Below are 27,023 nucleotides of genomic sequence, written 5' to 3' on the forward strand. Positions count from 1 at the left end.
AACACAATAAATGTAGTCTGTTTTATTTCAAAGAAAAATATGCCAAATTTATGACTAAGCTTTAGATTTAAGTAGAAGTGAAGAAGTTGTCATATTTGATTAAGTCCTTGAGGAGATTTAGAATTTACAATTAACCCATTTCTGACAGTGAAAACCCAGACACATATACACACATAATAGTGTGCAATTTGAAGCCTACACATTAGGGGCAGTGTGCCCACTAATAGGAGGTTAAGTGTCTTGTTCAAGGGAACTTCAGCAGCAAATGTTAAAGGAGAAAAAAAACCATGCTGTTCCTTTACTTCTTTCCTCATTTTTTCCTGACTGTCCAGGAAACTAACTGAGACCATTGAGACTCAAGCCGGCTTCTCTAACTCCTTTAGAGTGAGAACCATGGTGCAGTTTAACAAAAAATACCACCATGTCTTCAGAGCAGACAATTCCTCATTTTCTAATATGTAAATGACTTGACGTGACTTTAGAACTCACTCACTGGCGCACGTTCCTCAGCCTAAAGTTTCTCCACAAGGTTGAGCTATGCTACATTTTTGACGCAAATTGTTTGTGCATGCATCATTTCAATAGATGACACACCCATGGGCCCTTATCTGATTCCTCTAATGGTCTTCTATCATTGGGAATTTCAGATTAAGGGAAATGGCGAAGACAAGTTGACAGTAGCTTGATTAAAAAAAAACCTATACAACTTTAAGGTAGATTTTATTTTTCTGCATGGTCACACCTCCTGTTGTTTTCTCACTTCTCATCCATGGTTGCTGTGCAGGATCTGAAGAGGAGGCGCATAGAGGAGCCGTTCTCTACAGAGAAACTGCTCTGCCAAATCGTCACGTCGGAATCCAAACCAGAGAACGGAAATCTTCTGAGTGCAGCTTCTGCTCTCATTGTAGATCTCAGGTGGGTGAGAATATCGTATTTAATATTTAGCCTGGAAGTGTAGAATTTGCTTCTTTGGTAAGTGTTCTGTAAGCGTATAATACATTTTTGATACAGAAATCAAAAATGAAAATACAAGCCCTTGTGTCTGATAATAAAAAAATTCCAGTTAATGTTTACTTCCAAGCTTGTTTAGCTGTCCAGAAGTGGCAGCTGGCTTTAAGCATCTCTTGGTGAATCCCATTCCACCCCTTGCCTCTGTCACTTAGCCCTAACCCTCAGTTCTAGAAGTTGAGTGTCTTTGTTCTTGTTTCGATAGTGGCGTAGGGCAGAGGGTTAGATCTATATAGATCTTGAAACTGAGAATTTTCATAGGCATACTACTTACAGAGTTTTATGGATGCCCTGTAAATCACTGGCAAGATGGCTGCGTAAGCTATGAATAAAACTAGGCTCAAGCTGGGTGTCATGCTGTAGTGCTGCTGGAAGCTGCTCTTGTCACCACTGTAGAGAAGAGGAACAAAGGAAAGTCCCAGTTTAAACATGCATGGATGACACACACATTGTGTACACTGTACGTAATATAGTAAAAACAAAATCTATTAAATCTATCCGTACATCATATGAAAATTTGCCAAATCTTCTCTGCCAATGCCAAACAGCTTATGTTGTGTGATGGTGTGGGGCAGCATCTCCCTCACTGGAACAATGAGGCTTGTCATCATTGGAGGTAATCTCAATGCAGAGAGAAAGAGACAAAATTCTGCAACCAGTGGCAATCCCATATCTCCACAGTCTGGGATCAAAATCTATCCTCAAAAAAAAAAACAACGCTCACCCCCACAGAGCGGGGTTTATCAGATATTACCTACAGAATTTGGGAGTGGAGAGGATGGAATTGCCTAACAGCTCCTGACCTCAACCCCATTGAACATTTGTGGGATCAGCTTGGGCGTGCTGTTTGTGCCAGAGTGACCAACCCAACCATGCTGGCTGACTTGAGACAAATGCTGATTGAAGAATGGGATGCCATCTCACAGTTTGGTATTGGCAGAGAGGATTTGGCAAATTTTTCATGGGCGCAACCCACATACTCAGCTCTACTGTCCCACAAATGCATGTTCCTTACAAATTTGGCACCATTTAAAAGGGAAATTAACAGGCCATTTCCAATGGTATAAGATTCATGTCCAAAAGGTATCAGGGTCTTGAACGGTTGCCCTGTTAAGACAAAATGGTACTCAAAATCAGCCGGCACTCAAAATCAAACCCAGCCCTGTTTACATCATGTTCAGGCTGTGATTTACAGGCAGAACTTTGTTTTCCACACAGGGACACAGAGATTAGCCAGCGGCGGCAGCTTTTTAAGGCTGGGCTCCGGCTGTCTGCCCGTTACGGCACTCAGCTGGATGACCAGTCCCCTGCAGAGAGGAAGAAACTACAGCGCACGCGGCTGACTGAGGACACGGCTGACCGCCGCTGCCAGGTGTGCCAGCATCTGTGTTACCTCTCCATGGTGAGTGTGCATTTACTACATACTACTGGCTTTGTACTGGGACTTCCCATCTAATCAAATGTCCTGTCCTATGTAATGCAAAGTGGGGGTCACACTCTTCTCCTGCAGGGCTATGAGCATAAGTGTACACACCTGTTTGAATATGTGAATAATGTATAATAATGAGTTCAGATGTAGTTTAGCAAGAATAGCAAAACATAGTCTATTCTAGGTACTAGAAAATGGTATAAAATTGCAATAAAAGCAAAACTAGGTACAATTTGGTAGTTGTGCTCCTGGACTTCTCCTACAGTTGCAGAATGTAATTCACTTTTACAGCACTGTCCTGAAATCAAGGGTAGAGTTGGGGGCACAGGGTGGTTTCCTACCTTGAACCAAAAGTTTCCTAGTGTAGTTTTTCCAGTGATGAACCTAGAGAAGCAAATCTCCCTATTACAGGTCAGGGAAACATCACAATGATATTGAAACCGTAATGGTAAGTTAAAAATACTACCAAGTGTTGCTTTAAAGTAGAAAACTTTTCAAACATTTCAAAGCAATCATAGAAATATTCGCAGAACCTTTTCTAGAATTCTGCAGAAGGTATTTGCAAATAAAACTTAATGTTATTCTGTTTAAGACACGACACCCATCTTTTAGGGTATGTTTATTCTAACAAAGAAAAAAATGATACATACAGGAAACATGGTCCGGGTTCACTTGTCATTCACACCTAGATCCTATCTGACGTCAAACAAAAGGTATTAAACCTTTTGGAATATGGAAAAGTTACAACTGATTGAACAGAACTTCCTTCAGCATTGTGTCTTTAGAGACTGCATTACCTTGAATTTTCCATGACAGAAGAGTGGATTAGTGCTTTCAGAAAACAGAGTGTCTGTCACACATCAGTAATATAGAGTATATTATAATGGCTTTATAAAATTTTATAATGGCTGATTCGTACCTCCTGAAGAACTGATGATCTTTAGAAAGTTGTAGTTTCCACAGCCAAAAGCAAGTGTGCAGAGACGAGGCTGTATTTTCTGGTCCATATTTTGCCTTAATATTTAAAACAACACACACCAGATTTTATTTGGAAGCAGGTTGAGACAGACCACCTCATGGGAGTCTTATTTGGTGCACACCAATGATGGCATCATTCACACATGTTCTAGAAATAGAGCAAATATAGAGCAATTACACTGGGTAATTTAATCAAACCAAATGTATACACTGTACTATATGCTTCATTTAAACCTGTTTGTGTTGAAAAATAGGCATTAGATCTGGATATGATCTAATATGGCCAAAGTTTTTGTCACAATATGTTTCTTAATTTCAGTCGATACGATATAACTCAAATATTGATACAAACAATAGAATAAATACAAACAATAAAGAAGAAAAAACAAGAAACATGACATCATCGACAAACATGAATCTCTTGGCTTTGTCAATATTCATTCATTCATTATCTGTAACCGCTTATCCAGTTGAGGGTCGCGGTGGATCCAGAGCCTACCTGGAATCATTGGGCGCAAGTCAGGAATACACCCTGGAGGGGACGCCAGTCCTTCACAGGGCGCTTTGTCAATATTAAGATTTTTAAATTAATTTTAAAATTTAGTGCAATGAACTGATGGCAGTGCCCTGTGTTGAAGGTCAATCAGTCATACTGAAAATGTGTTTAAAATCATATTTATTGTTATTGAAACATTTTATATTGTGATATAAATTGATATTGAATTATTGTCCAGCCCTACAACGCGTGCAATTACCTTTAACTGTAGTATATCTTTTTCAGTATCAGGCATGTTAAATTCACTGAAAGACTCTGAAGAATTTCTGGACTTCTTCACACACATGACTGTACTGTTGGTGCTGGGAGCACACTGGTTGTTCAGTTTCACATGCCAGGCAGCCTGCAATGGTTGTGTAATGCACAGTACAGGAGCCAAGACTAAAAAAGCCAGCTAAAATCAAACTGATTTGTTATTCTCCCAGCCCAGAATCAGTCGCTTACCACTTCACATTAAACCAACGTTTTTAAAGATTATTGAAAAGACTTCATAAAGATTATTTATTTTTAGGTTTGACTTACTAATTTTACACATTGTTTCTGCTTCGCTTTTCCTGAACAGGTGGTACATGAGAGTGATAATGTGGTGTTCTGTCTAGAGTGCGCACTTCAATACATCCATAAGCGCAGGTCCCCTAGAGGTCTGAAGATGATGTTTCGTTACACTGAGGTAGTGTACTATCATCACTCTCTTATCGCTATCTATTTTACAGCAAATGTAATGTATGTTTCTCAATTAGAGAGCACATATAAATGTGTCTGGACAACAGGGATTGAAAAATAAAAGCTAAAATTGGTGGCTGGCTGCAATACTAATTTTAACCCCACCCACACTCACATTAGTGAACGGCTCTGCCATTAATGTTTGATTTCAGTTTGTAAATGCAGCAATTATTTGGTGAGTGGTAATGTGTCAGTTTGACAAACTATCGTGTCCCTAATAAACACCCCATTATTTTTTATTGATGATAAACCTATTCTAAAGAAGTAATTTGGTGATATTCCAAAGTGAGTGGCAATGATTTGATTGATGGCTGGGCTGAGTTGATTGACAGCTCAGTGAATGTGCAGGAACCCATTGCCTAACTGAGAACAGCAGTCACTACACTGTAACCGTCTCAGGTTACATCATTTTCTACAATTTTATTAACTGTTGCTGTTGATTTTGAACATTTTTTGGAGCTGATGTGTTGTCGGGAAACACAAAAAGAAAGATCTTCTGGGCAAAGTGCTGTTACGGTAAGTGTCTCATTTTCATAACTTTACTAAACTAACCGCTAGATAACATTGTTGCACCAGACAGTGCAAACAGGAGTTAAACTTAATTAAAATTGAAACCCCATTTCCAGAAGAATTATTAAATAAACATTAAAATGTTAAAAAAATGGTGATTTTTATGACAAAAGCACAAGGAAAAGATATCCAGTGTCTTTTCACTCAGAAATGCAATTGTATTTCGTAAATATTAACACATTTGGAATTTGATGCCAGCAGCACATTTAAAAAAAATTGGGACAAAGGCATTTTTAGCACTGTGTTACATCACCTTTCCTTTTAATTAGACTTTAATCATGAGTTGAGGATACCATTTGTTAAAGTGTGGCAAGTGAAATAGTTGTAGTAGTGAAATAGTAGTGGTCACTGTGGCCTGATTCTGCTCTTCATGATGCACCATAGGAAATAGATCAGGACTGCAGGCTGATCAGTCACGCACACACGTTGTTTCTATGAAGCCATGTTGTAGCCTATACAGAATGTGGTCTGGCATTGTTGAGCTGAAATTACAATGGACATACCAGGAAAAATGTCACCTTCAGGGCAGCATATGTCTCTCTAAAAACCCAGCACATATTTCTACACAAGACTTTCTCCTTGTGTACTAGAGTTTTAGGTACTCTACTGCATTTCTCTGTGCAGTAGCGGAATCTGACAACCGGTTTTTGAAGTATTCCTTAACTCAGGTGGCTATATTTAGAACGGTAGCATTACAGTTTCTTATGCAGTGCCACCTAGGGGTTGGAAGTTCATGCTCTTTCAACATTAATGTCCAGCCTTTGTCTACATGAAGTTTCATGAAACATAAAAACTAATTTTTTGGAGTCTTTGGTGAATGCTCTTATTTTTAATATAACTTTTATATTCACCTGCTTATCATGTAATGCTTTAGAACAGCTTTTCTCTCTTATTTTTCCCCTGTCCCTACTTGTTTTTTGAGGGTGTGTTGCAGGTATCAAATTCAAAACACAACCAAGTTCAGAGAAAAAGGAATAATAAATATATGTTTCAATTTCAGATGTAGCAATAAGCTTGTTTCAGTTAATGAATGTGAGAAGATTAGTTTTCATATAAAGAGTAGTCTCCTGATTTTACTAATGTATTAATCAATATCAGTAAATACATGCTACCAGTATTTACACATAACACTGTTTCTTTTTCATTTAAGGCTTATCATGGTTTGGTCAGCAAAACAGAATCTACCGTTTTCTGTTTTTCAACACATTTGGTGATTCCAGTCGTTAATGAGACAAGAGTTTGGAAAGTAATTGTGGAGAAATAAAGTTCCTTCTGTCTTCACTTGAGGATAATATTGATAATTAACTGAGCATTTCAAGTTCATTTAAAATGTTATGATAAAATCACCCATGGATGTGCACATTCAACAGCACAAAACTAACTGACAAACAGTCGGTGTTTGAGTTTTCTAAATTAACACCAGGCCTGGACATTAATTTATAAAAAGAAATTGCAATTCAAATCATAGTCAATATATTTTCCTCTAAATGGTCACTATAATTGGTCTAATTGGTCATCAGACGTCCGGCTCATTGTTTTCAGGGTGGATGAGCTCTCCATGTTTTCCTCTTTGAGACAATGTTTTAGGAAGTGTTAAATCTGAAAAAAAAAAAAGTGTAAAGGTTCATCATTCATTAAACATACAATGCAATAAACAAAAGAGATTGGAGATGATGACTTGTTTTGACGAATAAACACTTAAAAATTACATTGTGATTTAATTTTTAAGGCAACGTTTTTTTTGCAGTGCTCCCCTTTTGTACATGGAAATATTTTCGAGCCCCGTCACTACACCCCGCACCCCACTCCGATTCACACACACGTCTTTTGCTTCCAGACTCCACATTGTAATTAATAAAAAGACTGCAACTTCTTATTGAACGGAAGCAAGTAAAGAGACAAATACCTGTGGAATTATTTACATAAATTAGTGACATGTGTGACTTGCTGTGATTATCGGTATATACCAAAGATGTTCACACTGGCTGCGAAGGTGAGTGTAACAGTAACAGTAACTCACTGACTTCTAGAGTCAAAACAATTTGCAGCACTCAGATTTGCAGTGTCATTAAATAATAAAAGAAAGCAAACGAGTTTACATTTTCAAAATGGGTTTTGTTTGATTTACACTGATCTGTTAATATATTATTATATTTTGCTGATATTCTGATATACATAAATGAAACAAACTCATGGCTTTTTTTTGAAGCACAGTAATGAAATCAATGGGGAGGGGGATAATTTCCTACCCTACTCCCAAAATAGCATAGTGCATGTTCTACAGTAACTCACTGACATTTTTAAAAAACTTTTTGCCTCTATTTAACCATTATGTGTAAATATTCCTGTTAAACAAAAACATTTTTTACGCCACTGCAAACATCAAACCAATAAAGTAAAAGTACGACTGGACTCACCGCTTTGTTCTGGAGCTGTCTGACCATCTCTGTGAACTTTGTTGTTGATAATGATGTCAGGTTCAGTGCTACAGTCACTCGTGCTCCCAGCATGGAAAGGATGGGGCATGTCCTAAAGAACAGTTTATGCGGAGTTCAGAAGATCAACCCGCTTCACCTCCTGTGTCTACTACGTATGTGCTGGCGCAAATTTTAATCTACTGTGCAAGCGTATTCAAGATGGTAACGTCCATTTCGTCTGTCCAGTGGATTCAAAATGCCATAATGGGAACCAGTGGTGATGTACCATCCATTTTATATGTTCTCAACTCAGTACTCAGGGACCCTGATGCTGTGTTTACATGCTGCTATTGAGAAAAAAGAAATTGCCATGGTGATAGCATTACTGCCCGTGTTTTGATGCTCAGTACTATTTCGTCCTGAATGTGTTTGGGATACACATGGTTGTTTCTAGTTGGCCCTGTTTGCATTTGTGTTTTATTTTGCTCATTAAAGATATTGGTTGGCGCTCCATCGTTTCAGAGAAACACTCCTCTAGCCCACACAGTTGAACACCTGTTTCTGAACCTAGATGCACATTAAACTAGATAGATTCACTAATTAAAAGAGGTGTCCACAAATTAATGGCAATGTAGTGTATGAGGCGTCATTCTAAATTCATTCCAGGGATTGAGATTTGTGCCCAAATATTTGTAGACACCACTTTACTAGTGAGTTCAACTATTCTAAAGGCTCATTCATAGACTTCTTTATGTTCATAGTTCTCATGTCACTGTACCTGGAGACCGTGTAGTTCTACACATTCTCTGGCCAAACATTTGCATCACTACGTGGACTGTGTACGTTGTTTCATGTTTCCTGTGGTACACCCCCAGCGCAGCCTGTGAGCCCTGCGGTTTCTGCCACAAGGAGAGCGGGGGTTCAATCTCTAATTGGCAGCTGGCAGCAGGAAACAGCAGTCAGTGGCAGCAGGAAAGAGCAGTCGGTGGAAGCTCACAATCACTGGTATTGTAATTTGACGGAGTTGCCAATGTCAAGCGTCAGTTGTGAATCACAACTGAAAATGAAGCATCACATGTAGGCTAATTGCACTTGCAGATAATCCAATTAAATTAACAGGTCTCACGTCCATTCACTTTTTTTTCGAACATTCTCACTGACTTTCAAAAACTGCATTTTTGTAAATAAATAAATAAATAAATTTAAATCTCAAAACAAAATTATGTGCAATTTATGTCTGATTAGGTACTATATTATGCTGAAATAGTTGCAGGTCCTTTCACTATGTGCGCACAAAGGGCTTTCTTGTCATGTGCAGTTTGGTTGGTGGTGTTTGCTTGTATCATTTGCTTGTATGCCAAATTATGTTTCTTCGTTGCAATGTGTTTTTTCCCCCCGCACTGTGTTTTTCACACAGGGCCAGTTGTAAAATGCTATAGGTGGTATTAAAGAAACTCTATTTTTACCTTATAATTACAACAAAATTAACCTAGGCAGAATGGAGACTGTCATTGATACACCAGGCTAAACACTGCAGAGACTGCAGTATGTAACTTCAGATGGTGGGAAGGAAATGGGAATAAGAAAATATACAGAATATATTACCTTTCCAGTGGGCAAAGAGCAATTTGGAAGCATTCTATAAGACTGCCCATCCAATCAGAAGTTATTAGAAATGGTACAGTATATTCTGTACTATTTTGCCATTGACAGGAAAATTTGTTACTGTTGGTAGCCCTGCTAATTTTTTAGCTAGCTGTGTAGCTAACTAAGTTGAACAGCATTATAATTACACTAGCTACCAAAGGAAGTTTAGCTTTTTTTATACATACATTTTGATGGGTTATAATGCATGGTATTTGTGTGAGTATTTGGTGTATGTCGTTTCACATGTGCAAGGCAGTATCCACTGTCAAGTAGATTTGGATGGCTTCAGTGAAAATATGGTAAATATGGTAATATGACTAATGGTATTGATACATGGTCAATGGTAGTAAATTGTCAGCAGGTATTGAATACTCTTAGACCTTACTTATAACTGGCTAACCAGTTAAAGTTTCACCAGAGCTGACTGAAATGATAAAATGTATTGACAACTACTGATAATGGGAATATATGTAACAGACAGCTCCCGCTGCCCGAATCGCGGTTGCCCTTGCTGATTGGTGGCTACTTTGACCAACAGGTGGCTGCCACTGACTGACTGGCAGCTGTATTTATTGACTGGAGGCTGCCACTTACTGACTGCAAGCTGCCAATGACTGGTGTTTCCTGCTGCCAGCTGCCAGTTGTTTTGATTTTTAGCACTTTCAATCTGTGTTTTCTTTTATGCAATTATAATAATCCGAAAGAAGGAAAATAAGTCAACATTACTCACCCGAGGAGAAAGAATAGAGCAATATCCTCATCCCGGATTGTGCTTTTCAACATTTGGAGTTCTCTCCATGGTCTAAAAAGCCTCCAGATGCCTTTTCATCAAAACCTAGCATACATACTAAATGCAAGGACACAAACGCAGGTGCTTCAAACTACATAGAATGTGTTTCATGTGTAGTTGCATTCAAGAATGTATTATAGCACATTTTATAATAACAGTAGTGGAGTATGTGCTGCTTTACATGTTGCATTGGCAAAAAAAAAAGAAACACTCTGAATTGCTTTTAGTGGAATATATTTGAATCAATCCTTAGAGTGACTCCAGAGAGCTTGTCATAGATATGACATAGATATGTCATAGATATGACTTTTGCTGTAGCACCCCTTGCAGCAACGCTTAGGATGCAGCTTGCCCAAGCATTGCGTTGTAATGTTGTAACACATTTTTGAATGCAACTATGAATGAACCCAGTCTGCGTGAATCGAAGCGTCTGTGTTTGCGTCTTTGTGTGAAGCATGTTTCGACCCTAAACCAGGATTTAAGGTCCTCCTGTTGGTGAAACAGGTGTTCAACTGCACTTCTCGAGACATGATGGAAGCTACACTTTCTTCTTTATGTTTACTTAATTTTCCTGTGTTTCACAGGAGCACCTGACCGGTTTAGTGAGTCGAGTGTGTGGGAAAGTGCCGGAACGGACTGGGGAGAAGCGCAAAGCTGCCAACCCCAGTACACCACCAGCAAAACGTAGCCCGCGAAACAAGAGCTCAACCCAGGTCTCCATGTTGCGATCCGCCTCAAAGAACACTTCACGCTCTTGACCAAACCCATCAAAAGCATTCCCTCCTTCCCAGATGTCTCGATGGGCATCGGCTGACCAGTCACCCTAGGCAAGGAACCTTCTCTCCAACCGGGAAGCGACACAGAGGACACCCCAGGACAAAGGATCTAGCAGTGTGGACACATGGCTGTTATGTGGCACTTTGTGTTAGGTATGCGTAGTTAGCGCAAAAATTGAATGTATGGGACATAAAAACATATACACACAAACACAGAGAGACACACACATATATACAAATATTGCACCATAATTTAGTAGCTATTCTATTAAGAACATGGTCGCTAGGGACGTCAGATAGCAGCGAGACTGGGGAGACTGATCACGCACGGAAAAGATTTTTGCACTAGTTTGGAGATTGTTTTTGTTTTTTGTTTTTTTTTTAAAAGTATTTTTGAGTTGGTTCAGCGTTCAATCAAATATAAATATACATATACCTAGATATGAATATATCCTATACTGTACCTATTGTTTGTTGTTTAACTTGGTGCTGTAGTGTCACATCTTCCGTCAGCCCTTCCAGGTTTTTTTTTTTCCTTGGGCTAACCTATGTTGGATAGGTTTATAATATAATAGCAAACATGTTATAATTATGCCCCCCTCCTAAGAAATAGTTGTAAGCAGCATGATATATATATATAGACACACACAGTACTGTGCAAAAGTTTTAGGCACCAGAGTTTGAGATTTAAAAGGCTATTTATCTGAGCAGTAAGCTCACAACAAACAACAAATAACACCCAACATAGAATAGAATAAAACCAAGTAACATTATTGCAGTAAGTGTGATATTGTGTGTGTGAATGTGTTGGTTTAACTTTTTTCCAAATCTCTCCTTGTGGCAGTCAGTATTATTTGAGGTTATCATCCAACACCTAGTTTTAGCAGTTAATTAATAATAATTTTAAATATTGTGTGCTGTTGATTTAACAAATTCATGCAATCAAGGAGAATCTGAACAAAACATTGTTCTTAAAACTCACTCACACTACTAAAAAAGTCTTATTAAAAAGTTTTCTTATTTTTTTATTTTTCTTTATTATTTTTTTATTGTTTTATATTATTTTGGTTTTGTATTTACTGTGATTATATAAAAATTATACAAGCACCACACTTACTGAGAAGGCATTAGTTTAAATATATTTAATTATCTTAGGTGCCTATGACTTCTGCACAGTACTGTGTATGTGTATATATATATATATTCCACTTTGTAATATATGTAGGTTTGAATTTCTTGGCTGGGCAACATTAGAGCTCCTTTTGAAAGCACATTTTGAGGCCTTTCTTATCTCCCAAATGAAAAGCTAATCTTAATCTAGTTTAATATTAACAAGTGATGCCCAGAGCAATATTTTCAGAAGCAATTAGATATGTTAAAATGAAAAAGCACTTTGCCATATATTCTTATCCCTCTGGTTTGGTTATTGATGTTATCCAGAGGAATTAGCTCCTTTATCATATAGAATAGCCCCACCTTAATATAAAATAATAATAATCATAATAAATAATAAAAGAATATTCTTTTGTTTACATAAAATATTTATTATAACATCAAAATGTCTAATGTTAACACTAATGTTCCCAAATATGTTTCTATGCCAATAAAATATGTTTCACCTAAAACTGAGCCTTTAAAAAAAAAAAGAAAAAGAAAAAGGCCTATAATGGTTTGGATGAAAAAGCCAAGATGAAGAAAACGCCTTACCCCCCCACCACTACCCCCCCCCCCCCCCAAAACCGCCCACCTTTATCAGATTCTTAATCTGTACAAGATAGATGTTCACAGGGTTGCTGTTGTAACATATTGAGAGGGAAAAGTGCTGCTTAATCATTAAAGAAATATGTAATAGTGGTGATCCCTAGTTTTTTAGCTTTAATTTTTTTAAAAAGGGAAAAAAGGAACCTCTTTACCTAAAAAGTCAACCATGTATTAGCTAGCCATAATTACACTTGACTGTATGAGTCCTGTAGTCCAACATGGTAGTTGCCCTCTTCTAAAATATATAAAAAAAATAAATAAAAAAATCTAAAAAAACAAAAAACATAAAAAAAACTAACAAAAAAAAACTGGTGTTTTAAAGATAGTTAAATGAAGTGTTTCCAAAAAAAATGTGGTTGTAAAATTTTTTATGGCCTTAAAATGGTTTTTGATCACTTCCCCCTCACCCCACACCAAGGTTTTCTACCGGCGTAAATCTCTTGCTCGGCTTGCTTTTTATTTATAATCGCTGTTTCTCAATCTAGTGGAGTTGTTTTTTGGTTACTGGCTTTTTTGTTTTTTTACTTTTCAGGTTTGTATAATTTTGTTGTAATAAACAAATCACTGTCAATCCTTCCAGATATGATTCCGAATGTGCTTAATAATCAAATTATGTTGATTTCTTTCTATACGTCTCTTCAACCACAGGTGGACCGAACCAGAGCAAAGCCTAAAACACAGCTGGTTTTTGAATTTTAGACTCAGCCAAACAAACAATTGAATTAAACCAGGGGAATCCATCAGCAAATAAATTATTGCCAAACGTGATTAAAGAATCCTGAGGTTTGGCAGTGCATGTCCATCCACTGCAATATCTCCAAGTCTGTTGTAAATCACAGAAATGTTAAAAATAACTGTCTTGCTGAGTTCCACTTCAGTCCCTTTCACTGGAACTATCGCTGTCTCTCTTTACCAGCACCATATACCAATTCAACAGTAGGTGTGATGAATTCAAAAAACCCAAGGATGTAAATTGACAGCTGTTTCATTGCCCAGATGGAAAATGTTCATGTGCTCCTCCATGTGTAAGTGTCCAGTAGACTTTTCTTCAGCATAGTTAAGTAAAATGTTCTATCCATGCCATATATTTGCAAAAGAGCGGATAGTTAGAGCCTTATTGAGAGTTAATAGGAAAATCTTTATTATTTGAGATAGAATCTGATGCTGCAGGCTTTTCCTTACAATACTTACAGGTGCCATACAATGAACATAAGCGAAGTCACAGTGCTAAGAAAAAGTCAAAATAATGTTCTCCATAGCTCTCAAAGTTTCCAGCTTCAGACAAAAGTACATGATACTCCAGGCTGGTTGTATAAACTGCTCTTGCCCTGACCTCAGATTTCAGCAGTCTCAGATTCACAGAGAATCAGTTGGCTCAATTGTCCAATTATTTCCTGGTAAATTTGCCAGGCTCTTAGGACACGTGTGTGTCGCTGTCGTCGGAGCTCTTGAGCCTGTCTTCAGCCTCGGGCAGTCTGACGAGTGCCGTGTCCACCTGCACGTCCTCCTCGTCTGACTGCACCAGTGGAGACTCTCCTCCTCCTCCGCTCTCCTCACTGCCATCATCCTCTTCATCTGGGCCCTCGGTCACTCCACTCTGGGTGTCTGTGCAGGAGGAAGACAGCGAGGAGGCAGCCTGTCGCAGCTCTGACTGACCGGGGCCCTTCAGACAGATATCAGCTGGAGCAGAACCTGCCTCTGGAGCTGAGCCACACAAAAAGGATACACACAGCGAATTAACAGGAGACAGAAAAGCACAATGAATATAGGGATCAGACTTTTTTTTTTTTTGGTGGCGGGGGGGGGGGGGGGGGGTGGGGGGGTGGGGGTGGTATCACTTTTGTTAGATCAAGGGATTTTGTGGATTAGGATACCAGCTAGCTCTGTCTGCTGTTTCAGCTAGCCTTTTTCAAACTCAAATGCTTTCCATCATGTCCAAACTGTAAGCAATATGCGTGAGCAACAATGGTGTCTGCAACAGCAGCACACAATGCAACTGTATTTACAAACTCTACATTTCTATTTCTGTAACCATTGTGCAGTTCCAGTAAGATACTCGTCCATTTTAGGTGCAGTCTCCAGCTGTTTTGTGACTGATCAGTAGTTGATATATGTTCTGACTGGACGCGCTGTGTTGACGTTTGTGGTGTAGACTTTCTGAAGGCTTTGTATTCAATGCAAAACTACATTTAAACACTCGCTTGCAGCTAGGACACAGTGTAATCATGTAGAGCAGGCCTGTGTGAGTATGGCTGAGAAGTTGTATACTATTGTTTCAGATTCCATATCCTTGGCTGAGGTCACTAAATTAGTTGGAAAATTACAAAACTGCAAGGCGCCAGGAGCCAGGTTGGAGGATGGATATTGAGGGGGCTGTTGTAGCTAACACAATTTGGACCTTGGAACCCTGCCCCTTTCTGAAGATTCTGGATTGGCAAACCCGGGTGCTGGTTCCTTTTATTTTTTTTTAAAGGTCAAGTATATGCCAATTATCAATCACATTTTTCAACCTCCCTGGGAATTGTGTAGGAGGATCTGTCAGTTATTTTAACTTGGGATTCTGGACGAACAATGCAGACTCCGTCCTTGATTATCATACAGATAATTGAAGGGACATGGGTAGAATGCCATTCCACTCTACATGTGAAGACATGACCATATTCCCCGAGATATTCTGTAGGGGGTACTCTGGGAATATCGGGGGCCAGGGTTGCTCAGACAAGCCTTGTACTCTCAGAGTGTGAGCTGTGTTTGTATTCTCGGCAGTTAGTCAGCCTCGTTCAGCGTGGGTAATGAACTTCGCCAAGGTTATACCTTGTCTCCGCTCCTGTTTCTGATGTTCATAGACAGCTTGGCAAAGCATAGTCTGGGACGGGAGGGCTTCTGTTGGGGGTTCAGAAGGTGTCATCAGCCATTTGCACTGAGGCCTCCAGTGTGCATTTAAGGGGTTTGCAGCGGAGTGTGAAGCAGTCAGCATGTGGATCAGCGCCTCCAAATCTGAGGCCACAGTTGTCTACTGGAAAAAGATGCTATGCTCTCCTTCTAGGTAAGAACCTACCCCAGGTGGAGAGGTATAAATATCTCAGGGTCTTGTTCATGAGTGATGGGAAGAGACATGTGATATCAACCATAGTGTAGGTGTGGTGGCAGCACCAGTGCAGTCATTGTACGGTTAATCTACATCTCCTCCCTCACCTATGGTCATGAGCCCGAAAAGAAAGAAATTTGCTGATACAAGTAGCTGAAATGAGCTTTCTCCATGGATTGCTAGGCACAGTCTCCCCCTGAATTGGGTGAGGAGCTGTGCAATCTGGGAGGAGTTTGGAGTAGAGCCACTGCTTTTTGCATTGAGAGGAGGCAGTTGGGGTGGTTCTGGAATCTGATAAGGATGACATCTTGATGCATACCAGGCTCAACCAACTGGGAGAAGGCCCTAGGTTAGACCCAGGACCCACTGGAGTAAATATATATCCCAGCTGGCCTGGGAATGCCTCAGGAGGAGATAGAGAAAGCTATAGGGGCTCTGTTGTTATCACTATACTGAATATGTGGATGGTTTAAAGTTATTGTTATCGGTCTGATCTGGGAATTTTAGCCGATAATACAACTGATAACTTGGCGCCTTTTTTGTGTTTGTGAATATGCACCGATGCCTGTAAATACACAACTATGTCTGCCATGTGGAATTTTTTCACAGTTTCTACAGAGAACACTTTCTGGGATTAAATTTCTCTGTTGTGAAAACTAATTTAAAATATCAGCGATGCTCAGTACATGCACACACAGACAACAGTGTAAAAACACACACAGCAGGTTAAACAACAGAAACGTACTCTCAACCACAACAGTGCAGGAGCCCATCTTGTATAAAACACATGAAAGTAGATATAGAGTCATTCAGCGTCTGAATTTATTACTGAAACATGATTACAAATACAAATATAAATGAGCTACAACTAATATACTTAAAAGATAAATTTAAAAAGTACTGAAACGTATAAATACTTAATAAAAATTACTGAATGAAGACTATTCATGTGTACTGAAATAGAGTGGGGTTTTATTTAGTTAGTAATAGGAGCGCAATATTAATTTCACGCAAGTGGATTTTAACTGTCATGCCCTCAAATGTCCCACTCTGTCCACACTGTGGCAGGCAGATTTATTTCTATCTAACAAATCTACATATGAAAGTGGTAAACTTGAACTGATCATACTATAATGACTAATAACAATATCATGAAAAAAAGATAAAGATTTACCAAATCTGCAAAGATTTTCAGAATACTGTGCCCTCATTGCTGCAGACTCAAGACTAAACAATATGCAGCTTAAGAAACATTTGGTCAAACGTCATAATTTACAGCTGACAACTGACAATATTATCATATTCATTATGATATCATATATCATTATTATAATATTATCATCTGTTATTTCTAATAAGGGAGTATTCATGTATAGCCTTCAAAGGAAGCACAGTCTCTCTGATTTTGTTTTATTTTTTTTATACTGATCAGAAAATTGTCATTTTAGTAATTTCAATATTTGGAGCATTTGAAGTCTCTGGCAAATTGAATCTGCTGTATATTTACAAAATAAAGTTGCTCAGTGAAAACATTTGAAATATGTTCTACTAAATGTGTCGGTTCAATAGAAGGGATGAAGTGTGGAGGTGTTGGGTAAAAAAAACCATATATATATATATATATATGTTATAATTAAAAAAGTAAAAATTACTTGGGGCAATTAAAACTTGCTCAGCCTCTCCACAATCTATTTTGTTGTGATTAAAAACATACCTGTTGGAGAGGCAGCATTATCTTCTCCACCAGAATTGAGGAAGACGTCCAAAGCCTCATGGTCAGAAACATCTGTAAGATCCATCTGCTCCAACATGTCTACATTCACCTCCATAGAGGACATGCTGCCTATTGTATCTGCCAGGAGAAAAACAAGGCTGATTTGGTACAAAATAATCACTGCAAATCATAAAGATATACAAAACGAACTTAAAAATCATAATTTGGAAACAAGTCCCAGAATGACTTAGAATAGAATCTTCCATTCATTTATAGCAAATGTTAATTATGTTTTCTTTTTGCTATAAAGTTCTCATTTTGGAGACAAGTTTTTTGTTCAATTAGCGGCAAAATATGAGAAATGAGAAAAAAAATGGTAACCTGTTGCACCACTAGGTATTAGTTTAAAATCTTGCAGAACAAGGGCTACAACTAACAATACCCTTCAGAAACAAGTGCAATTCATTTAGTAGAAAGTAGTGGATTGTATGACAGTGTTGTTATATTAATGCCTCACAAAATGTTATCTCTGTAATTGCTTGCAATATGGCCTGGGCCTTTTTTTCTACATTGATTGGTAAATATAATTTTATATATCATCATCATCATCATCATTTTCTTCTCCGCTTCTCCATTTCAGGGTCGCGGTTAATTTTATATAATTTTTATATAATTTATATATAATTATTTCAATATTTAATTTTCTAACATTGTCAGTTTTAAAAATATACATTAAAAATTATTTTAGAGTGAATACATGAACTATTTTAATGTCATAATAATAATGTTATTGTCATTATTTAAAACTTTCAAATAGTTATCAGAAAATAAAATACACGTACACTATGCAAATTACTCAAATCTACAAAGAAAAGATTTCACTAGGCGTAAGTAAATTTACATTTATTTATCCTCGCCATATTCCTGTTTTATTCCCATGCTAAATTTCCCAACTTTGAAAATTCCCAGAATTTTGGAACCCTACTGTCATAAATATATTCTTAAAACATAAGCATCTCTACAGTTCAGCGTGCCAGCTCCGCTCCAGAGACTAAACACATGTCTTTTTTTGATCCACAACAGAACGCTGCAAGTTAATGGCTGTTTATGTGTCACTTGTAGAACGGTTCATTATGAAGGGATCTGATAGGCTGTTTAAAAACCGAGAAGGGAGCCAATAAGTCAATATTTGCTGTGCTTTTTTTCCTGGTGGTTTGCATTTCAATGTAATGTTCACATGCTCTATCTAAAATTATTCTTCATGTTACTAATGAAGTACATACTGTGGAAAAAAAATTATGTCTCTTCTTTTTTTTATGCAGCTATTAATGTACAAGGCTTAAATTGCCAGTTTGGCTGTTTCACTAACTTGATTCACTTCTATTGATGGTGCAAATTTTCAGCTTGAAGCTGTGTACACATTTATGTATGTTAACAAATCAAACAAAATCAGTTGGTAATTACAGCTTTTTGGTAGTCCTGTGGGGTCCCTAACCTTTGAAAAACAATGAAATAGAGCAAAAAGTTTACAGTCCATCATTTTAGAACTACACAGTGCTCTTGTACGGTCATTAGAGCGTTGGTCACCCACATCCCATGAACTACATACAGTAAAATGTATAGAAAAGTAGATGCTGATGACATATATGTTTGAAAGAGGTTTTTTTGAATATGTTTTTAAATATGTTTAAAGTGTTTAAATAAATGTATTTAGATATTTCTACATGTACCATGTAAAATTGTTTTATATCTTTGATTAAAAATATTTTTAATAGGGTTAATTGAACACGACACTTTGTTTTGTTTGTGTATTTTGTTCATAAACCTTAGAGAAACAAAATTATAATGGGTATTTTGGAAAGGCTTTGAAATATTGTGATATTTTGAGATGTTAATCATATCACCCAGCCCTAATGCTTTTTGTAGCTCACACACAACAACAACATGACAAATCACACCACACATGCATTAAATCACAGCAGAACATAGCAGAAAGCGTACCTCTCTCAGAAGCAAAACAGCAGCAGGGAAAGAAGAACAGAAAGAGAAGAGAGTGAGTTTTGTCTTGATCTACATCCTGATGGATCTCCATTAGCTCCCACTTAACACAGCATTAACACAGTCTTTAATATTTATTAAGGGAAAAGGAACAATCTTCTTATCTATGCAAACAACCTGGCTCATTTCCTTTGGTCCATCAGTGTGGACAGAATATTGTTGGACACCAAGAAACCAGAAGTCATTTTCACGTCCAAAAAGTATTTTAACGTTATTTTCCTTTAAGTATAACTATCATGAAGCCCTGAATGGATCCGTTTATATTCCATAGAGCAGGGGCAGCTTTTAAATAGGTTTAGCACAGAATCTCTGATAAATCTAGGCCACTTTGTGTCCAAATAATGGCTGTTTCATAATGTGAATTAGAATCATGGGTGAAAATTACTAATTGTTCAGAATGTGCAGCTAAAGAGAAAGCTTTGGATTGCTTTTCTGAAACAATGCCTAGTTAGTTAATTTAAATATAAATGAATGGCTAGACATTCAGCACGACTGTATATATTTTTATTGTAAAATATTAGAAAATCAAACCTCTAAAAAATTTAATTATGAATATTTACGGTAAGTCATTTTGCAGTAGACTAAATGACACACAAAAAACTACAAAAAACCTACATAAATGTAAAATTAAAGTATATTTCAGCAAATGCCAGTTGTCATAACACTTTTTAGGGTGAAACTGACTAAAACAATTCCTGCGGGTTGGAATAATCCTTTACAAATATTAATGTAGGTTTATGAGAGTTGTCATGAAAGGCTCATGAAGGTGTCATATATGCCTTACGTAAAAATGACAGACAGTAAATTATTCTTAAGTGCATACTTCCTCAATATCATTATAATCAATTAAAACATCACGTTCAAAAATCATCAAAAATGATTTGATCAGTGGTGGCATTTATACATGTCTGTGTTCACATGCTTTTCAAATGTAGCAGAGGTCCAATTAGGTGGGGCACAGGTGGCAGATCACATTCCTTCTGTACCATCAGAATCAATGCAAAAAATGGGTTGTAATGCCCTTCTGAAAATTGTGAAAACATGTATATATGCTATTTATATTGTCTTAATAAAGAACATTAACCCTTGTGTTTTTGTTTTGTTGTATTAACTATTATTGGCTTAATACAACAAATACAAAATCTACAATATAAATTTTGGCTTCCTAACCAAATTATCAATTTTTTATTCAATTTTATAAAGGAACAACTAGACCATTTTCAATATAGTAGTTTATCGAAACCCCTTTTCCATTGGGCGATCAGGGCAGACTCCTTGATGGCACTTAATAACCATGTTGATACACCAATCTACATGTACAGATATACACAACTGATCATAAAAATAACAATAAAAACAATAATTAAAAGTAATAAATATATGCAAAAAACAACAGCATAACTAAGTTCTAAGTCTATGTGAGCAAACCAAAATATTTACATGAAAAGCAATGTTTTTAGATTTGATTTGGCTTCATAAATCTGTCATCATATATGTGGTACTGTACAGATAGCCTCAAAATGTCACAAATCCCTCAGATGTCTGCCATTTACATGGGCAGTGTCAAACAATGTGCAAAGTTGGCTTTTATAACTAAGAGCGCTAAGCTTGGTTAAAATAAGACTAGGTCAACTGACCCAATGCTGTCTAAGCCACAGTGCTGTAAATTCAGTAGAAGATAGCTCAGTAGACAATGTCCATGTGAGTGCCTCACCTCTTCGATCTGTGATCTGTAAATAGCCTGTAGAGAGATACTGCTCCATGTCTTGCTGAAATGCCTCCTCAAAGTACTTCTGTCTTTCCTTCAGCTTCGCTTGTTGTGCATGTTCCATCTCCAGGACCTTCTGAGCATGCTCAGCATCCAGCTCCGCTTTCATAGTGAAAAAAAAAAACAGAGAGAGAATGTGAGACAGAGAGAGTGAGAGTTTACACTGACAAATCAGATCTTACACTGGCACTTACACTTTAAAAAAAGGTATCAAACTATTATTTATTACTACTAATATCATGTGAGACCTTCAATTTCTTCAAACCTATTCAAATAACTCCAAACATGTTCACTGATGCTAAGGTCTGGGCTCTAGGTCAGTGCAACGTGTTCTGACAACACCAGCAGCTTGTCTGCTATGCAAATTATCCTTATTATACATTTCAATTTCTGACTGCAAATTTTTCACTGCAATTCTTGGCACCATCCAAACTACATGTCCAAATCTGGTTTCTAAAACAAATTAGGGTGTAAATCCAGGCTTCAAAATGGCTGCCAATACTTCTTTTTGGAGCTACATCAGCATAACAACATAATACAAAACAACATAAGCAAGTCTAAGACTGCTCAGCACTACATGGTATCAAAGCAACCGTGACTTCAGGCCCAATGCTAATCAGTGGGATATACACTGCATTGGTTTTGTAGTTCCCGTGTAAAGTTGAAGTGACATACTTTAGATACCGTGTTAGCAAATCCACTTGCATAAGGGCGATAAACTGCGTAGAAATTAGGTTTTTGCAGAAATAAATCATCCCACATCACCCACAACGGACATCAGAAAGTCTGTCCTTTGTCGCTGATTTAACTTGCCAACCTGCTTGTCACACTCATTGTCCTGAGTGTTCCTGTGTTTCTCCCACGCCATCTACCCATCTGCTTCTTCCTGTGCAGCCCTACATGCAGCCATAACAAGAAACTGTGTGTAGAAAGCAGTTGGTAAAGATTGTGCCACTTCATGCTCGTCTACATACCCCACAGTGCAGTGAAGCTACTTCCTCCAGCAGAACGGAGCCAAGATTATCACTGGCACTTCACAGAGTGTAAATGAGTGAAAGGGTGTAGTATATCCTACACACTGCGCTTCTTTATCTCCTTTATCTTAGACAGGAAGAGCGCTCATTGCACTTAATAGCAGGAAGCGTGCCTTCTCTAGTAAAGTGGCTTTGTCTCTGTGCTGCATGTAGGTATTCAGTCAAAGTTGTTAGAAGCAGAACTCCTACAAACGTCTTGCGGTGAGGCTCCAGAAATATGGTGTATTTAAATATAAACAATGTATGACAAATCTGCTGCTCAAAAGAATACAAAAGATCAGTAACTTAACCTTCAGTCTAACCTTTTTTCCCCTAGTCTAAACAGCCCTGATACATCTATTGATTTTTTTTTTTTTAAAGGTATTTTAAGGTATTCAACTTAGATTAAGAGAACCTCAAGAGATTCAGAGAATTCATCACTGAACTATTACTGGATTAGGAACACCTACCTTTTTACACTCACTGCTCATTTTATCAGCTCCACTGATTTCTTTGAAAGAACAAAGATGCTCTGGTAAATTTGACAGTTTATTATTTGAATATCTGCAATTACATTAGCCAATATTATGTGTTTAAAGAATCTTAGTTTAGCTAGTTTAAAATAGTTGCTAGAGGACACATCGCCCTATTAGCCTATATTTATATGCTGGACCACATAGCGGGGCCACTTTCATTTATTGACCAAAATTGTAACTTCATTTCATGTGGGGTTGAGTCTTTGCTTGAGAAATTATTGTAAAGGGAAGTAATGTGAGGAAACCCAATAGTATGAATGAATTTGTAAAGCTCAGCGGTCTTGGTGCAATGTCCAATGGCTCAAGACCATATATAAAATCCATCTAAAATATTAGCCTAATGCTACCCCAGCTTCAAACATCGCCCATGTACCTACTTTAAGTTGAGGCTAATGTTAGTAACTTGGCTCACAACTGTGCTCAAACTCTGTTAAATTATTGAAAAACAAATGAATCCGAGTCTTTATTTATTTATTTTTGTGCAAGCTGAAATAAGCCATATATGACCCTGAAGTTGTAATATGTAGCAGGTGCACAACCTGTCCAGACGTATAACATTCCAATCTACTGTATTAACCAAACAATATATTTTATTTATTATTTAATACATAAAAAGTCTATGTTCACATTACACACCTCAATAGTCAGGGAGGAATCTGTCTCTGAAATGGCAGGCATGCGCATATTGACATGTTTATGCCATAGTAATCAATAATAAAAACATATTTGTGAGACAAATCATTGTGATAAAACTGAACAAATGGACGCGTTAGCAGCTCGTGTGTGCAGCGACCAGTTTATTGACTGTATATGAATAGAACGAAATGACAAAGCCAGCTTGCTTTCACTGATGCACCAAGATATCAGCGGAATCTCCAGTGCCTCCCGCTACCCTATGTAGTGCACAACATAAGTCAAAAAATAATGGCTTACAAAAAACATCTTGGTATCAAACTAGTGCCCTCTCTAGGTGTAGTAGTTTTACTTTTTATTATCTGTGAAGTGCACAATGTAGGGAGTAGGGTGCTATTTGGGACGTAGCTCCAGCCTCTCCTCCACTGTTGTTTGCTGTGCTGCTGGTGCTGGCTGACCTAGGTGAATGTGTACAGGTAAAACAGCACATGAAATCTGATCTCACTGTTTATATTCATGTTGCATGCTCACAAAATATATATATATTATTATATATATTAAATCCACATATGAAAGTGACTCAAGTCGGATATAAAAAATTGCATTTGACATGTACACAGCTGTGAAGAAAAAAAAAATCACTTAAGTCTGGTATTGTGAATGTATGCATTTAGGACCCTACATTCCCATTGTTGAGATGCCTGAAACAACTATTCGACAAACGATACGGTGGCTTGACTAGTTCTCCTTTTATGAAACTAATTCCATTATTTCTTGTGAAATTATCTACAAAATTTGACAATGCAGTTCACTGGGTTCCAAAAAAAGGGATCATTCTATCATCATCTACAGCTGCCAAGCAGTTGCCGCCTTCAACCAATACGAAAGAATAAGTGGCATTAATGGTACAGGGCATGATGTACTTCAGCTCTGTCCTGCTTTGTGAAGACCAGAGGGAAAGTGACACAGAATGGCAGGCAGCCAAGTAAGGTCAGTTTACCTCTTTTATCAGGATACATTCAAACCTATTACTTTTTAAAGTAGTTCCATAAGAGTTGGAAATATATGCTGATTATTTTATTGGTATAGTGATACATTTTATCATCATGAAAGCAATTCTAAACACAGCAGGATATAGAAAAAAATTACCAACTGCTGTAGGTATGCAGCAAAATTTCATTTACTGAAAATCTTCACTTTGGCCAAAAGGAAAAAAAAAAATATATAAAACCCAGTAGGGAGCTACAGCAGTCAGGAAATATTTCCCTTTTCTACAAGGAATATTACTGGCAAGATTTATAATTTCTTTCCATGTGAAGGATCAAGGGGTACAACACTACAGGTTTGGTACCACGAAAAAAAAAGCCACATCCTGCAAGACCCACAGAACACATGAAAACACCAGCAGAAAGAAAAATATACTCTAGTACCCATGTACTATATTGTTATAGCTGCACCATTTTTATTGGCACCAGATTTTTAAATGCTTTTAACTGCATCATTGAAGTTAACAAATACGGCTTAATAGTTTCAAGTGTAAATGAAAAATTTAAAAATAAATGTAGGTGTCAGAATGTAATAAATTCAATAAGTTACAATAAGTGAACCAAAATTCTACTAGGAACCTTAGGTGCCATAATGTAACTGCAACATCCTTTATGGTGAAATAGGGCTGGACAATATGGCCAAAATTGATATCTTAAGTCTTGATTTTGTTGGATATGATTCCAATATCGATATGAACTGTATAAAATCCACAGGAAAAAATCAAAAAACAAACAGGAAACATGATATCACCATCAAACAATAAACATATTGGCTTTGTCAAAACTAATATTTAAACTAAATTTAAAATTGACTGCGCTAAACTGATGACAGTGCCTTGTAATGAATGTCAGTCAGTGAAAGATGTAAATAAAGTATACTGAAATATTGAAAATGTGTTTAAAAATCATTTTGCTATTGAAAAATTTTATATTGCGATTTATATTGATATTGAATTATTGTCCAGCCCTAAGGTGAAACTAATTTTTTTTTTTTCAAATTGAAACCTTAGACCCCAAAATATGTGCTGCAGCGTTAACTGAAACGTAAGAGGCTTAACTCAGATTTGTAACAAAATGTAATTCATTGGCTTGGATGAATGCTGTTGGCTGTTTTAATTACTATTTTTTTGTTTCAGTTTTGGATTTTGGCCAGAAACTGTCCTTTAGGTGAGTCAATAAAGTGCATGCGTCATTACTGAATAAGCAGAGTCATCAATAGTCATGTTTAGTATGATTTATTGCAGTGTTAGTTGTAAAATAATATTTTGCACAGTTTTTGGGTCTGTTTTCAAACCTGTCGATCATAATACGTTTAAAAAGGGGACATATTATAAACTGCACAAACTGTGGAATAAAACGACCCAGTCAGGTTTTGTGATCTGTTGAAAATCAGAAAACAGGATAAAATGAGTCATTGTGATTTTGTGCTGCTTCTGCATGACGACTACCTCTCTGTTTCTACACATGCTGTCCACAGACAAACAAACAGACCGACAAGGAAATTTAGCAACCAGTAGCAGCAAACACAACACATGTCACAGACAGTAGTCGTCCATTAGTTCGTCATCGGTGGACACAGGATGCTGTTTGCTGGACAATTTTTGATTGGTGGACTAAGTCCAGCAGTGACACTGATGATTTTCAGTGGCATTGCAGTGTCTAATTCATTTATACCAGCACAAGACACACACTAATACACTGCCACCACATCAGTGTCACCACCAGGCTGAGAATGACTATTGAGTCATACCTACTCTATGGGGGTTCCTGACCATTGAAGAACAGGGTGAAAGGGTGCAAACAATGAATGCACAGCAACAGATGAACTCCAGTGGTCAGTGGAGTTGAGAGAATGGACAATGACTGTAGAAATAAGGAGATGGTCATAATATTATGGCTGATCTGTGCATGTAGAGCACAAAGACTAATCCCGCCTGCTTGCCTGGATCACTCCAATCACAGTGCTGGACCCATGGTGAGGTGAGAGAACTTGTGGAAAAGGGGTCGAATATGTCCACTTTAAGTGTACAGAATACATAATATAAGTTTTTTTTTCCATGAAACCAACATCTAGCTCCACATGCAGGTCGTGTTTTCTTAAAGAAAAGTGTTTGTCAGCAGCTTCTCAGCCTGCCTGTTTGGATAATCTGCTTCGGTTCGCTTGTCAAGGTGATTTTTCTCAGCATCATCCTGCAGGCCCCCCTTGCTTTCCTCCTTTTAAGCTCAAGATTCACTCATGACTTCCTTTAGGACCTCAAGCTCAAAGACCGTATATAGTACCAAATGTCATTCAGCTTAGTGTGCAAACATGAAAAGAATATTTCTTTTGCAAACAGCCAGATATAGTGTAAATGAACCTAATTACAAAGCTCCAAACAAACACATATTAGATGGTGTCTTTCACCATTCCATTCTGATATCTGGCTGTTCTCCAAACTCCAATTAATCATCAGTATTCAGTAAGAATGAAGTGGTCTAGAGATGTCACTAGTCTAATACTGACTCAGATACA

The 27,023-nt window shown here is 37.5% G+C and overlaps 2 protein-coding genes across 4 annotated transcripts in view; one reads left to right on the forward strand and one right to left on the reverse strand.

Annotated features, from left to right (window-relative positions):
• jarid2a (jumonji and AT-rich interaction domain containing 2a) overlaps window positions 1-12,612 on the forward strand; it is a 105,470-nt gene extending 92,858 nt beyond the window's left edge. The window contains exons 16-19 of the mRNA XM_066682931.1: window positions 785-915; window positions 2,227-2,410; window positions 4,534-4,641; window positions 10,703-12,612. Coding sequence (XP_066539028.1) covers window positions 785-915; window positions 2,227-2,410; window positions 4,534-4,641; window positions 10,703-10,876 — 597 coding nt within the window. The 3' untranslated portion in view covers window positions 10,877-12,612. The remainder of the gene's footprint in view (window positions 1-784; window positions 916-2,226; window positions 2,411-4,533; window positions 4,642-10,702) is intronic.
• Window positions 12,613-12,752: 140 nt separating this feature from the next.
• The window catches only part of dtnbp1a (dystrobrevin binding protein 1a), a 44,266-nt gene continuing 29,995 nt past the window's right edge, over window positions 12,753-27,023 (reverse strand). For 2 of the 3 annotated variants that reach the window (XM_066682930.1, XM_066682928.1), the window contains 3 exons: window positions 21,230-21,385; window positions 17,458-17,595; window positions 12,753-14,359 (listed from right to left, as the gene is read on the reverse strand). In XM_066682930.1, coding sequence (XP_066539027.1) covers window positions 14,070-14,359; window positions 17,458-17,595; window positions 21,230-21,385 — 584 coding nt within the window. In that variant the 3' untranslated portion in view covers window positions 12,753-14,069. The remainder of the gene's footprint in view (window positions 14,360-17,457; window positions 17,596-21,229; window positions 21,386-27,023) is intronic. The other variant, XM_066682929.1, reaches the window with a different exon arrangement.

This window comes from Hoplias malabaricus, chromosome 10 (assembly GCF_029633855.1).
Source record: "Hoplias malabaricus isolate fHopMal1 chromosome 10, fHopMal1.hap1, whole genome shotgun sequence".
Taxonomy (NCBI): domain Eukaryota; kingdom Metazoa; phylum Chordata; class Actinopteri; order Characiformes; family Erythrinidae; genus Hoplias; species Hoplias malabaricus.